The 14,872-nt window shown below is 37.9% G+C and overlaps 1 protein-coding gene across 11 annotated transcripts in view; it reads right to left on the bottom strand.

Annotated features, from left to right (window-relative positions):
• LOC105485218 (ras homolog family member T1) overlaps nucleotides 1-14,872 on the bottom strand; it is a 109,473-nt gene that overhangs the window by 39,070 nt on the left and 55,531 nt on the right. For 5 of the 11 annotated variants that reach the window (XR_011615591.1, XM_071082676.1, XM_071082680.1 and 2 more), the window contains exons 12-20: nucleotides 13,576-13,660; nucleotides 13,057-13,202; nucleotides 11,390-11,490; nucleotides 9,557-9,687; nucleotides 8,454-8,537; nucleotides 5,020-5,139; nucleotides 3,807-4,009; nucleotides 2,662-2,757; nucleotides 844-966 (exon numbers count right to left, since the gene is read on the bottom strand). Coding sequence is in view for 9 of the 11 variants with exons in the window: in XM_071082676.1 (XP_070938777.1) it covers nucleotides 844-966; nucleotides 2,662-2,757; nucleotides 3,807-4,009; nucleotides 5,020-5,139; nucleotides 8,454-8,537; nucleotides 9,557-9,687; nucleotides 11,390-11,490; nucleotides 13,057-13,202; nucleotides 13,576-13,660 (1,089 nt within the window). In the remaining 2 variants the exon portion in view is untranslated. The remainder of the gene's footprint in view (nucleotides 1-843; nucleotides 967-2,661; nucleotides 2,758-3,806; nucleotides 4,010-5,019; nucleotides 5,140-8,453; nucleotides 8,538-9,556; nucleotides 9,688-11,389; nucleotides 11,491-13,056; nucleotides 13,203-13,575; nucleotides 13,661-14,872) is intronic. The other 6 variants (XR_011615592.1, XM_071082674.1, XM_071082677.1 and 3 more) reach the window with 3 other exon arrangements.

The raw sequence follows: 14,872 nt of genomic DNA, 5'->3' as shown, positions 1-14,872 counted from the left end.
ACATCAGGTACAAATTAGTATTCAGCTCCTAAATGCTCAAAAAATGTAAAACTGTTTTGAACAAAGGTAGCATGATCAGAATAAGAATACAACCTTCCAAGATTATTGCTTTGAGGGAATATATGCATCCTTTTTTTTTTTTCTCTTTCTTTCTTAAAAGCATATTACTTTATAGGATTACTTCATGCTTTTGGTTCAATTATAAAGACCTAAAAAACCAGTACTACAGATCTTTTTCTCTTTTCCATATTCCTTTGAGTTCTTAAAGCTGGTTATTATCCTCATGTCTAGAAACCATGTTCTTTCAAATAAACACTCCAGGTGCTTAAAAGTAAAAGTAGATTATAATTATAAATGGTTTCAAGAATAGAATATTTTTTCAAACCCAAAATACTGTTTGCATTACTATGGTTTTAATGAGATATATTATTTCAATGTAAGCTGAGTACAGTATAATATAATATCTTTCATTTAGGATCAATGTGTCTTTTCTTTACTACAAAAGTCCTAATCTATTTCTATTATTTCTATAACTCACAGCCAAAAGATTTTAATTTCCCTATACATATTATCTTTTAATAGGAAAGATAATTTATTTTCCTTATGAAAAAAATCATCCAAAATCTTATTTTACAGTCCTCTAAATATACCTATTAATTTTAAAACATTATTAAGGATGCTTCCAAAACTAAACATTGTCATCACAGTGAGAATTTTAGTGGAAGTTAGTTGGGCATCAGTCAGCTTGTCTTTGTAGTGAGTATCTGTATAATAAATAGTTATCCACTTTTTTCTTTTGTATTTTAACAGAATGCCTGGTACCCAGTAAATAAAGTTAAGAACCTGTTAAGAACTGCAGTGAAGATTTTGTTCTTTACAGATTGCAGCAAGTCTGAGTTGAGGAAGTTCTGACAGATGCAAAATGTACACCTGTTGCAGGTGCACATACAGCGTAACCGGGCATGGCTGCGAAAACACACAGAAGGACAGGAGTTGAGTTCTTACTTACAAATATGGCACAAGTCAGGGCGTGCCAACTTAAAAAAAAAAAAGACTTAGGCATAAGCAACACTCTTTGTAGAAAGGAAAAGGACAGTGTGGGGCATGCTAAAGTTGTGCAGAATTCCACATTTACCAAAAACATAATAAACAGTAATAGCTTCCTCCTCCCTCCCTGTAGAAAATCTAGGGGAAATTAGCTGACACTTTTGCTTTTTTTGGAGGGGGGATGGAATTATTATTACATGGATTTTTGTGGAATAAATATGCACAGCAATAGATGGCACCCTTGTCTAAATTAATAAAAAGAAAAACTGAGTAAGCCATAAGCACCCACCAAAAGGACAAAGTTTGCTAGCGTTTAAATAACCATTCCCTCCTCCTCCTCCCTCAGCATACACACATGCCTGAAAACCAGGAAGGAGAAGAATGATAAATACACAAATGAGTCAAAAGACAAGTATATTCAACCCTGAGAAGATGTGAACAACAACGTCTTTACTTCATCAAGCACCCTGGCTCTCAAAGGAACTAAATCAAGGTGCTTTATAAATTTCTACTCAAATAAAATATAGGGTTGATTTCATCTGCTACCCAAACACAGCAGCTAAATATGACAGTATGAAACTCTGGGTAAGGATGTAAAAATCAACAATGGATCCAATTGAAATTAGATATGAAATTTAGGGAGGCTTTTTGACTCCTTTCTGGTTGAGTAGAGTTGTACTAGTTGGTGCAGGCACAGGGGACAACCCATTTCACCTCAGCTCTAACTACCAAAGTAGGGGGTCTCCAATGACTGTTCAGTGGTCAGAGCCACTCATTCATACAAAGCCATCACACCACCCATGAAGAGGTACTGGCTCAGAACCCACTCAGAAGAGCACCACCTGATGAATCAATGACATCAATTCCTGTAACACCTGAACATTTTTTTATAGGCTTCTCAGTCAAAGGACTGGCCCAATCTGACTTGGCTTAGCTTGTGAGATCTGATGAGACCACAGCACACGGTGGCATGGTTGTGGCGATTAGCAGCATTCCAATAATGCCTAATTCCCAACATGAAGAAAAACAAGAATTAATTTTTAAAAAAATCTGTATAGTCTCAAGACATTCCTTTTTCATTTTTTTTTTTCTTTTTTTTTTTTGACTTGTGATGATGAACAAATCACTGCTACTAAGTCACTGCCAGCTGTCATACTGGAATCCATCTGTTATTTTATAAATCAAATCTGATTCTTTAACATACACAAGGCTCCACCCACCAAAAAGGAGAGATGCAAAGTATGCTTAGCAACAGGGAGATGCTTCATGAGAAGTAGTTTGGGATTAACCGTATAAACAAGTGGTCCATGTATGTACATTTATCATATAACACACACACACACACGCGCACACACACACACAGAGAATTACAATAACATGTTTTAAAAATGCAGATGTAAAAACACAGTTGCAGTTACTGTAACTACAAGATTAAAGAAGTACATTTATATAGTAAGGAAGACAACGTAATATACAGTTAGGCAGCAAGCCTGACCAAGCAGTGCGTTTCTACATAATTACTAAATGTTAATTATGGCAAGAAAGGAGATTTGGTCATTCTCTAAGAAAATATCAACAAAATCCCACAGAAGTCATAAAGAAAAAGTAACTTACAAAGCAGTTTTTAGAAAGACCCAGATTTTTCTCAAATTCTCTATTCTATCAGTGTGGCCCATGTCTCGGGAGAGTCTGTCTCTGTAATGATCCTCTCTGTAGATAACATACATGAGAGTTTTAAAGCAAAGGTAAAACATAAATAAGGTTTTGGTTATTCTATAATAATAGGAATGACTTGTCTTCGAATACAAATAGAAATTCAAGGGTTTGTTGCATCTAAAAAAAGTATTAGGTAATAAAATAGCAGTAAAGTTAACTCTGACTTTAAAAATCTGTACAAATCAACACCTTTTTGAAAAATGTCAGTCTTGGTTTATAGCAATGTTTGATTATTACTCTATTTTACACTACAGTTTTTATAAGAAGAAAAATAATTTAGAGACTAACATAAGAATAAGTAGAATAAGCTATAAAGTCCTGAGAAACGCACTGCCTGAAAAACTATTTAGTTACAAAACAGAATTTATACAAACACACTACTTGAGGGAAATGCCATTAAGAACCATGCAATTTTAAGGCAGTTAGTAAACTACAGAGATGACCACAGTTATGTGCTTGTGCATATGCATGTATAGATATATAATAAATGTACATGAAATTTGTGGCTCATAACACTTAATGTAAAACATTTATACAGTAGAAATTCCAATTACAACTACTCTTTACGGCACTTAAAAAAGACATATCCTGAACTCAAGCATACCCATAATTTCAACATAAATTAATAAAAGATTTTAGAAAACTTCATATACCGAAGGTCAATAACAGAAAAATGTAAAAATAAACTTTGTTCATATGAAAATGCTTTATAAGCATAAAACAACATGATGCCAACCCCATTTTATTCCAGTAAAACTATTTTTTAATGCTGGGTAGGGCGTTGTGTTTTATTGTACTATCCTATTAAGATAGTTAGAGCCTGCTCAAAAATATAAAAATATTGCCAGAAGTACTGTTTATATTGTTCTATTGAGGCATTCAAACCAAACTTGCATTTACTCACATTTGTACCTTCTCATTACAAAGTATCTTTCTGTTGCTGAACAATTCCTATGTGACAAAGATATTCCCTTCATGGCTAATAATGGCATGCAATGTTATGAACCATGCAACATGAAAATGAAGACAGAGCAAGTACTTACGGATACATGGCCATTGTTGTCAATTTAACAAAGATATCCTTACTGGGGGCATCAGCAGTATTGCAAGTGAAGGCTTGGGGTGGAGGCATTTTGTGTTTCCTGCAGAAATCAGTAGGTGAAATACTATATTCTTGTTTAACTTCATGCAGGTCTGACTTTGCAGCTACGATTAAGCAAGGTATTCTGCTGTCCATAAAGTGTTGCTATGGAATAAAAAATGAAATCAAAATCTGATAATAAGTTCAAAAATTACTATTTAATTAAATGTGAACCACACATTTCCTCCAGAGAGGCAAAGCAACAGTAGTTTCAAAGCGAAAAAATGAACCAAAAGGCAAAGATTAGCAGTAGTCTAGGTAAATTTCATATAATAAATAAGACCCAGACCACTTTTCCAATGCGGATGACAAAACAGACCTATACTGATTCTTTAGATTACAATTTAAAAAAAAGTAATTAAAAACACACATTAAACACACATTATTTTGAAATATGAAGAAATCCACCTAAATTCTTCTATAAAAACTACTTTCATTTTTTCATATCACCTCTAGTCCTTGAACACATGTATTCATATGGTGTTTGTACAGTTGCAGTCATGCTGGACATAATCACTTAAAAATGTAATACTGTGTCCTCCATATTCTTCAGAATTCAAAACCATTTTTAATTTTCCATTTATTGTTTTTAATTTATTTTTTAAATATTGTCTAATATTCCACTAGATTATTTTATCTTCAGTAAATCATCGTCCATTGTCAGCCATCTTGATTATTTCCAGTTTTTTGCTATTTCATAATCTCTAAGTGACTGATAGACTTTCTAAGCTTCAGGTTTATCCTTTTCCTCTGGCTGTTATTCTTGGTATATTTGGCAATATATAATCCATACGTACTACTCTTTTTTTTTCATCAGAGAGAAGGCAGACATATGTAACTTTAACAGCCAGGAAGACCTTGCATTAATGCAAAAGTTCTCAATCAAGAAGCACCTCAGAATCACATGTAGAAAACTTTTAGAAATATATAGGTCTGAGACTCTACCACTTTAGAACAAAACCAGAACCTTTAGGGATAGGGTAAAGATGTATGTATTTTTAAAAAGCTCCACACATGATTTTGTTGCATTTTTGTGATTAGGAAACACCACACTGCAATTCCATAAAAACTCCATATGAAGTTACATTTAGTCATAGTCTGTAGGAGCAACAAACCTTAAAAATCCTGGCACAGTATTCAAAGGATTTGGGATTGCTGACATCATATACCAGGCACACAACATCACAAATGATCTCAGCTTCAGTTAGAAATTCCGATTCTGAGATATCATGCAACTTGTAAAAGAAAAAGACAATGAAATATATAAGTATCATAATATTGATATATTAAGTCATGATAGCTTATTACTTCCTCCCCTGGATTTCCTAGCTTTAAAAGTACTGGTTAAGCATAACTTTTCGGGCCATTTTTAAAAGTAGAAAGTATAGACAAATAAGTATCTTCTGTTTCTGTAGACTAAAAATGGTGATTAAGATTCTGTGGAAGCTTAGCCAAGCACACTGACATGTGCCTGTAGTCCCAGCTACTGGGGAGGCTAAGGCAGGAGAATCGCTTGAGCCTGGAAAGCAGAGGTTACAGTGAGCCAAGATCGTGCCACTGCACTCCAGCCTGGGTGACAGAAGTGAAACCCTGTCTCAAAAAAAAAAAAAAAAAAAAAAAAAAAAAGATTCAATGGCAGCTAGTATTAGTGAGTGACTAATGTGTGGCAGCAGACCCTCTACATGCATTGTTTACATTCTACAGAAAAGGAGACGGGCTAGAAAGATTAAGTCAGCTGCCCATGGTACACATCTAGGAAGTTATCAAATCAAAATTTGAACTCAGATATGATTCTCAAATCTATTTTCTTTCTACCACACCACCTTTTCTCCCCCACTAATCAAAAACAAAAAGCAAATAACTCTTTACAGTAAGGTCATTTTGCTCTGTTTCACTGCCACTCTTTGGTGTTTATTATAAAATTTCTTAAATATTCCATCTATGATATAATGATCTCCAACAAGAGTAAAATTCAGGGATGGGCACTGTGGCTCACACCTGTAATCCCAGCACTTTGGAAGACTGAGGTGGGCAAACCGCTTGAGCCCAGGAGTTTGAGACCAGCCCGGGATAGGGTTTCTCCATGTTGGTCAGGCTGGGGTGATCCACCTGCCTCGGCCTCCCAAAGTTTGCTGGGATTACAGGTGTGAGCCACCACACCCGGCCCATATAACTGTCCTTCTACTATATTTCATGGTATCTTTTCAGCCCTTCTTTTGTACTTTTTTTATTGTTTGTTTGATTTTATTGCTACTTGCAGAGCAGGGCTAACCCACAGGCAGTGTGCCTAGAGTAGCCTATACATTTTTAAGGCTAACATATTTGTTAAATATTCCCTTCCCTGCTAAATAAACTTGATTCAGATTATAGGTAAACTACCAAGCATTAGCAGGATTTTCATATTAATTTCTAGTCAATAGTACAGGAAATAATTTTTTAAAAAATAGAAGTATGCAGCCATAGATAAGGAGTTCATGTCCTTTGCAGAGACATGGATGAAGTTGGAAGCCATCATTCTCAGCAAACTAACACAGGAACAGAAAACCAAACACTGCATGTTCTCACTCATAAGTGGGAGTTGAACAATGAGAATACATGGATACAGGGAGGGGCACATCACACACCGGGGCCTGTCGGGGGCTGAGGGGCAAGGGAAGGGAGAGCATTAGGACAAATACCTAGTGCATGTGGTTCTGAAAACCTAGATGATGGGTTGACCTATGCAACAAACCTGCACAAGTATCCCAGAACTTAAAGTAAAAAAAAAAAAAAAAAATAGAAGTAGAAGAAAGTAAAAGGGGAGTTCATTTTTTTCACCTTTTTTGTTTTTGTTTTTGAGGTGGAGTCTCACTTTGTCACCCAGGCTGGCACGCAGTGGCACAATCTTGGCTCACTGCAACCTCCGCCTCCCAGGTTCACGCAATTCTCCTGCCTCAGCCTCCTAAGTACCTGGGATTACAGGCACGTGCCACCATGCCCAGCTAATTTTTGCATTTTTAGTAGAGACAAGCTTTCACCATGTTGGCCAGGCTGGTCTCGAACTCCTGACCTCAGGTGATCCACCTGACTCAGCCTCCCAAAGTGTCGGGATTACAGGCATGAGCTACTGCACCTGGCCTAAACCTCTTTTCCTTATAAATTACCCAGTCTTAGGTAGTGTGAGCCACCACACCTGGCCCGTTTTCTTCCACTTTCTTATTGTGGTATAGCTAATGTGCAATTAAGCGTACCAATAGATGAATTTTTATTTATATCTATACCTATGCAATTATCACATAGATAAAAAGACTTAAAATTCTTTTTTTTTTCCCCCTGGAGATGGAGTTTCGCTCTTGCTGCCCAGGCAGGAGTGCAATGGCATTATCTCAGCTCACCACAACCTCTGCCTCCCGTTTTCAAGCGATTCTCCTGCCTCAGCCTCCCGAGTAGCTGGGATTACAGGCATGAGCCACCATGCCCGGCTAATTTTGTATTTTTAGTAGAGACGGGGTTTTTCCATGTTGGTCAGGCTGGTCTTGAACTCCTGACCTCAGGTGCTCCACCTGCCCTGGCCTCCCAAAGTGCTGGGATTACAGGCATGAGCCACCGCGTCCAGCCAAAAAGACTTAAAATTCTAATGAATAAACCAGATGAAAAAAAATAAAATCAAGCTTGGTAGCACATGCCTGTAGTCCCAGCTCCTTGGGAGGCTGAGGTGGGAGATCCCTTGAGCCCAAGAGCTAGCCAGGACAACACAGTTAAGACTGTGTCTCTAAAGAAATTATTTAAAAATTTTGGGCCGGGCGCGGTGGCTCAAGCCTGTAATCCCAGCACTTTGGGAGGCCGAGACGGGCGGATCACGAGTTCAGGAGATCGAGACCATCCTGGCTAACACGGTGAAACCCCGTCTCTACTAAAATACAAAAAAAATTAGCCGGGCGAGGTGGCGGGCGCCTGTACTCCCAGCTACTCGGGAGGCTGAGGCAGGAGAATGGCGTGAACCCAGGAGGCGGGGCTTGCAGTGAGCTGAGATCCGGCCATTGCACTCCAGCCTGGGCAACAGAGCTAGACTCCGTCTCAAAAAAAAAAAAAAAAAAAAAAAATTTTGCCAGGCGCGGTGGCTCACGCCTGTAATCCCAGCACTTTGGGAGGCCGAGACGGGCGGATCACGAGGTCAGGAGATCGAGACCATCCTGGCTAACACTGTGAAACCCCGTCTCTACTAAAAAAATACAAAAAACTAGCCGGGCGAGGCGGCGGGCGCCTGTAGTCCCAGCTACTCGGGAGGCTGAGGCAGGAGAATGGCGTGAACCTGGGAGGCGGAGCTTGCAGTGAGCTGAGATCCGGCCACTGCACTCCAGCCTGGGCGACAGAGTGAGACTCCATCTCAAAAAAATAAAAAAAATAAAAAAAAATAAAAAATTTTATAATTTTCTAAAGAAATATATTAAAAAAAAATCACACACAAGTTCTATATAGAGTCATTCAATTGAAGCCAATTTGTTTTCAAAGAGCCATTTTAAAATGTACCCAATAATTAGAAATTTTTGTGTGCCACAGAATTTCTTACCAACAAGTATTTCTCTTGTCCATATACATAAACAGTGTTAATCGCATAGTAGGATTTATGATCTTCACGAATTTTCTTCTGCCTCTGAAAACAGAACACCGAAAATCTCAGTATCTGCAGTAACTAGTTTTCAACAATACACAAACACCTCTGTGTATATGTGCAGGTGTGTTATAAATAAAAGGGCATTCTTCCCTACACTGTGTACTACTTATCAGTATAAAGGAGATACTGATTTTATGTTTCTTAGTTCTTAAGACCTAAAATAAAAAGATGTATTTGTTCTGCATAAAGTACAAGCAGTAGCTAAAAAGGAAGGAAACTATCCCTATTACTGCAAGTATATTCTAGAGCCACCTGCTGGCAATCTTCATTATACTATAATTTGGTCTGATCGAGATGAATACCCACCTAGAAATATGTCGGCAGGGTGTGGTGGCACATGCCTGTAATCTCAGCACTTTGGGAGGCCAAGGTGGGAGGATCACTTGAGCTCAGGAGTTCAAGACCACCCTGGGCAACATGGCAAAACCCCATCTCTACTAAAAATACAAAAATTAGCTGGGCCTGGTGGTTCACGCCTGTAGTCCCAGCTGCTCTGGGGGCTGAGCTGGGAGGATCACCTAAGCCCAGATGGTTGAGGCTGCAGTGAGCCATGATCACGTCACTGAACTCCAGTCTAGCCAACAGAACAACACCTTGCCTCAAAAAAAAAAAAAAAAAAAAAAAAAAGAAGAAGAAGAAAAGAAATATGTCTTCTTCTTCTTACTCAAGGGAGTAGTAAGAACTAGATAACAATATTCAATTCAAAATATTTACTGTGCATTTCCTTCATGCCAAGAACTGTGTTAGGTACTTTCACATCTATAGTCGTTTAATGCCCATTTAAACACTGGTTAAAAAAAGACAAATGAACGAGCTAATATCAATGAAACAAAGATAAAGACAGTTCAACAGGATTATTGTTACATTTAGACTGTACTTGACTAATATAGGCCATTGAGTTCTACTAATTATCTAAAAATGTCAGTGGCTACGAAAACATATAAACTTGTAAATATAAAAATTTGTTGGATAAAATTGTATTTTACAAGAACTCTCACCATTAAGTTTCTTCCAAGAAGAGCCTGAAGAACTCCACTTTTCCCACAGTTTTTCACTCCAATTACATTACATCTGAACACATTTCTTTGAGTTTGTTTTTTCTGCAGGTCTATCTTTTTATCTCTTGTTACTAAAAAAAAAATAATAATAAAAACCCACTAAATATATACCACTTAGATTCAATGAGCCTCCATTCCACCTTTTGCAAAATAGGGCATTGCTGCTTATCATTTTTATGAAGTAGTTGATCTATAAACAAACATATTGTACGACAGTCAAGCTGTATGTGAATGAAGTAAATAGAATGCAGAAGGGCCCCAGTTAGTGGAAAAATGCATTTCTGAAAGTTGACTGGAATGTGAATGTCATGTAACCAAACATTTATTTCATCATAAAATAGTGTATTTTCATAAGGAAAATATCCTACAAATGAATGAAAATTACTAAGAATATAGCCAACATTATATTCCATCTAATTTTTTCTGTGATAAACTGTCACATATTATAAACTAAAAGATGCTATTTCAAATCTGCACTCTCTTGGAGCTGGATCCATAAAAGGAAAAGGGACACACACTTCGGGGTTAGCCATCCTTTCAAATGTAAACTGTAAAAGAGGCATGCCAGAAAACAATGCTGTATCATCAGGACAGCAGGTAACCCTTCCTGAGGTAAAGAGCCCTCCTTAGAGCCTGGCGCGGTGGCTCACACCTGTAATCCCAGAACGGTGGGAGGCCAGGGTGGGCAGATCGCAAGGTCAAGAGATTGAGACCATCCTGGCCAACATGGTGAAACCCCATCTCTACTAAAAATACAAAAATCAGCTGGGCATGGTGGCACATGCCTGTAGTCCCAGCTATTTGGGAGGCTGAGGCAAGTGAATCGCTTGAACCCAGGAGGTGGAGGTTGCAGTGAGCCAAGATCTCGTCACTGCACTCCAGCCTGGTGACAGAGAGAGACTCTGTCTCAAACAACAACAACAAAAAAACCAACAACCTCCTTAGGCTATACCTAAAGACTGAACTACAGACCTCACCAGAGATACTAGTGATAGTAGAAAAAAACCAAAAATGATAAAAATATATAATTATGGGATAGTTAAATAAGTTACAGAACATCCATATTGTGACACATTATTAACATTAAGATATATAAAGTATACTTACTGATACAGAAAGATGTAAACAATGTGCTGAGTGAAAGAACCTCATGGCTGGCTAGTGACTATTTTCTTATTTTCTGGTGTTGAATTAAATACTGTCTAATTGGTTAAGTATTTTAAAGGGTACCTGCTCTGTCAATTTAAGAAAGGCTGTCTTCTTGTGCTAGGGCTTCCCGTAAGATATGGCACATTTTCCACCAACAGGGATATAAGAAACTCTTGAAATGATCAGTTCCTTAACTTGCTATTTCCATACATTTGGTTTACTTTAAGTGGTGCACATTCCTTGGCAAGAATGCCTGGCTTACATTACAAGATTTGTGAAAGCTGTATTAATACAGAAAACAGTTAATAGGCATTATTTTTAATGTTTAAAGAAAATTAAAATGCAAGATCAACTGGTAAATCCTTTAATGCCCGTAGCTCTTCTTCATTTTCATCAGTGGAGTAACCCCAGGGAGTAGACTTGAAGCTAAGTCTCTACTCTTCCTTTCTTTTCATAAACAGTAAAATCAAACACCTCAACACAAAAGAAATGATCAGATCACAAGGAAAACTAATCGAGTGTAGATGGAAGACTAATGAAGATGAATTTATTCTTACTCTTTGTTACGTTTGAAAATGGAGTGCAAATCTCTAATCATGAGCTGAACAGTATCTAGATACTTACCTGTAATAGCTGAAGCTTGAGACTCTTGCTCAGTCAATATTGAATAGCCAAGATAGCCCAAATACTCCAGGCACCGCTGTACATCTAAATAAGTTGTGAGCCTACAAAAGAAAAGAATTTAAAATGTGAAAATTCCTAAATGAATATTTATGGGAAAAAAATCCAATAGCTAAAAAACTTTATGCACCACACCTAGATAATTTTTGTCTAGACTACTTTAATTTCCTATGTGCCCAACCATAGTTTTTCCTACACTGCCATTCTTTTTTTTTTTTTTTTTTGAAAGACAGAGTCTTACTTTGTCATCCACGCTAGAGTGCAATGGCACAAACACAGCTCACTGTAGCCTCAACCCCCTGGGTGCAAGTGATCTTCCTGCATCAGCCCCCCAAGTAGCTGGGACTATAGGCATGTGCCCCCAAGCCTGGCTAATTTATTTTTTAATTTTTAAAAATGTTTTAGTAGAGACAGGGTTTCGCCACGTTGCCTAGGCTGGTCTCGAACTCCTGATCTCAAGTGATCCATCCGCCTTGGCCTCCCAAAGTGCTAGGATTATAGGTATGAGCCACGTTGCCTGGCCCTACACTGCCGTTCTTAAAGCAGAGAAGAAAAGGGAGAAGAATGCAAGATGGCAGGAAATTCCTCTCTCTACTCCATCTGCCCAGAAACACCAAGGCCACAAAGATAAGCAGTGAGTGGCTGGTAAAATCGTGATAGAGTGGGGATATTTTACGTGATCTACTTTCCAAGTTAATATAAAGTTAATATATTTTCAAATATTAGCCAGTTGAGGACTTAATAAAACACATATGAAAAAGTGACAAAGGTGGCCAGGCACAGTGGCTCATGACTGTAATCCCAGCACTTTGGGAGGCTGAAGTGGGTAGATCACCTGAGGTCAGGAGTTCCAGACCAGCCTGACCAACATGGAGAAATCCCATCTCTACTAAAAATACACAATTAGCCAGGTGTGGTGGCGCATGCCTGTAATTCCAGCTACTCGGGAGGCTGAGGTAGGAGAATCGCTTGAATCCGGGAGGCTGAGGTTGCAGTGAGCTGAGATCACACCATTGCATTCCAGCCTGGGCAACAAGAGCGAAATTCTGTTTCAAAAAAAAAAAAAAGTGACAAAGGTGCAAAAATAATCTGAAATTAGCCTTTCTTACATATTTGAAAAAAGAAAAGATCCTAATGTTGAGTCAGTTAAGGCTAAAGCAATTATGTCACTATGCAAGACCAGAAGATTCCCTTAATACCCTAGGTATAATATCAACCATGCTATAACTAGGTTGTAGACAAATCCTCACAAAATCTTACTAAGAGTTCATTAAAGGCTAGGCGTGGTAGCTCATGCCTGTAATCCCAGCACTTTGGGAGGCTGAAGCGGGCAGATCACTTGAGGCCAGAAGTTCGAGACCAGCCTGGCCAACATGGTGAAACCCTGTCTCTACTAAAAATACATCATCCAAAATAAAACTGTCCCTTCCTGATAAATTTATAGAACATTTATAGTTCATCTTAGAGATATCAGCAGCTAATCTTGCTTAGAGGCAATTATGATTGAAGCATTTCATAAGGTCTTACAAGCTTACAAAGTAACAAATGTAATACATAATAACTTTAAACTATTTGCAACTCTAGAGGAAAGAGGTGAGCTCTATACTCACGTCCACTGGGAAAGGAATCCCTGGTAGGTTATCCAGCCTCTCTCATTGGTACAAACTGTATTATTCACATCTGGCCCCCAAGGTATGTAAGGGAAAACTTTAAATAAATCTTTAAGCTCATCAGGTGACAAAGCACAGTCTCTATCCTGAAGAAACACAAGGATACATAATGTTTAGATAGCGAAGATACTAATTTCCAACACAAAAGTCCCCCAATCTAGTAAAGCTATGCTTTTTAAAACTACTTAACAAGTGACAAGAAATTTTACATTTTATCAAGAAAATTCCTCACGTGTATATAAGAAAACCGATAAGAGAGTCTATTAGAAATTAGACATTTTCATCTTGAGAAAACAACAAAGGTAAACAGCAGAAAATATTTTTGTGAATTTTACTTAGAGAGGTTAAGCAGTTTTTGGCTATGTGACATACACATCCCATAGCTCAGGGAACAGAGTTGTATCATTCACTGAAAAATATTTTGCTATATATTATGGAAAATTACAGCTAAAGGCTTACCAAATCATGCTTGTCAAAGGTGCTTTGGAGAAACAAATATGCATGATGATTTAATTCAGTAGTGCAATCAGGAGGTATTTTTAGCCTGTTGAAAAAATTCAAGAGTAAAATAAATCATTACTCAAATTTTAAAATTTAAGAAATGAATATAAAATTGCAACAAGTCTTTTGTGAGGTAATACCATTTACAAGAATATCTTCACTTGGTATCATTGAGACTTCCCAAGGAAACTCTCTGGAGTGATTTTGCCACTCTTCAGAAGAGTCATAATAATGCTCATTCCAAAGTAACAACATTTTCTTTCTTTCCCATTTTTAAATTCAGACAGGGTCTCACTGTTGCCCAGGCTACAGTACAGTGGCACGATCACAGCTCACTGCAGTCTCGACCTCCTGGGCTCAATCAATCTGCCCATCTCAGCCTCTTGAGTAGCTGGGACCACAGGCGCACACTACCATGCCTGGCTAATTTTTGTATTTTTGTAGAGATGGGGTCTCACCCCGTTGCCCAGGCTGGCTTGAACTCCTGGGCTCAAACAATCCACCCACCTTGGCCTCCCAAAGTGTTGGGATTACAGGCATGAGCCACTGTACCAGGCCCATTTTCTTAAATATCAGAAAAGCAGGTTGAAGGGAAGTAACAGAGCCAAATTTTTATTTATTTATCCACTATTCTAGCAGCAATGTGAAGGAGAGAGGAAGAAGGTTCCATAAGGATAGAGAGATTCATGTAGTAGCTCCAGGAAGTTATTTTGCAGAAAATTAAAGGCAAAGAGGATTAAAAAAACTGAAAGAGATGATTAGTGTAAGCCACAATGCCATAAGACAGGGAATTTCCCAACTGTCATACTTAAAGCAATAAGCAACCTCCCATAGAATTCATCTATTCACATAAATGACACAAGAAAAGAAAACCTTATGAGAGAGTCCTATAACAAATTCATTCATTCAGTATATATTTATTGAAAAATCTAGGAAATTAACTTGAGCCAAGATTTAGTAACTTAGTCAAAGGAAGTTTCAGTTTAGAACTGATTAATGGACTAGGAATCTAATCAGAAAGAACTTTGCTTCCTCAAAAATGGAGAAGTAAAAAATAACAGTCTTTCTGAACCATTACATAGATAGCTGGAGGTGCTATGCTAAAATAACAGAGTACCATGAAGGTAATGTGCCAACGAAAAAATGAAGAATGACTGAAAACTCTGAGGCCAGATCCTGGGAAGTCACCATCCCTGAAGAGCTCACTTCCCTGGGATATAGAAGAGGGATCCTGCAACAAGGCAGTCTCTTGTTT

This window comes from Macaca nemestrina, chromosome 17 (genome assembly GCF_043159975.1).
Source record: "Macaca nemestrina isolate mMacNem1 chromosome 17, mMacNem.hap1, whole genome shotgun sequence".
Lineage (NCBI taxonomy): Eukaryota > Metazoa > Chordata > Mammalia > Primates > Cercopithecidae > Macaca > Macaca nemestrina.
The sequence above is the reverse complement of the archived record's forward strand: the minus strand, read 5'-3'. Positions and strand labels throughout refer to the sequence as shown.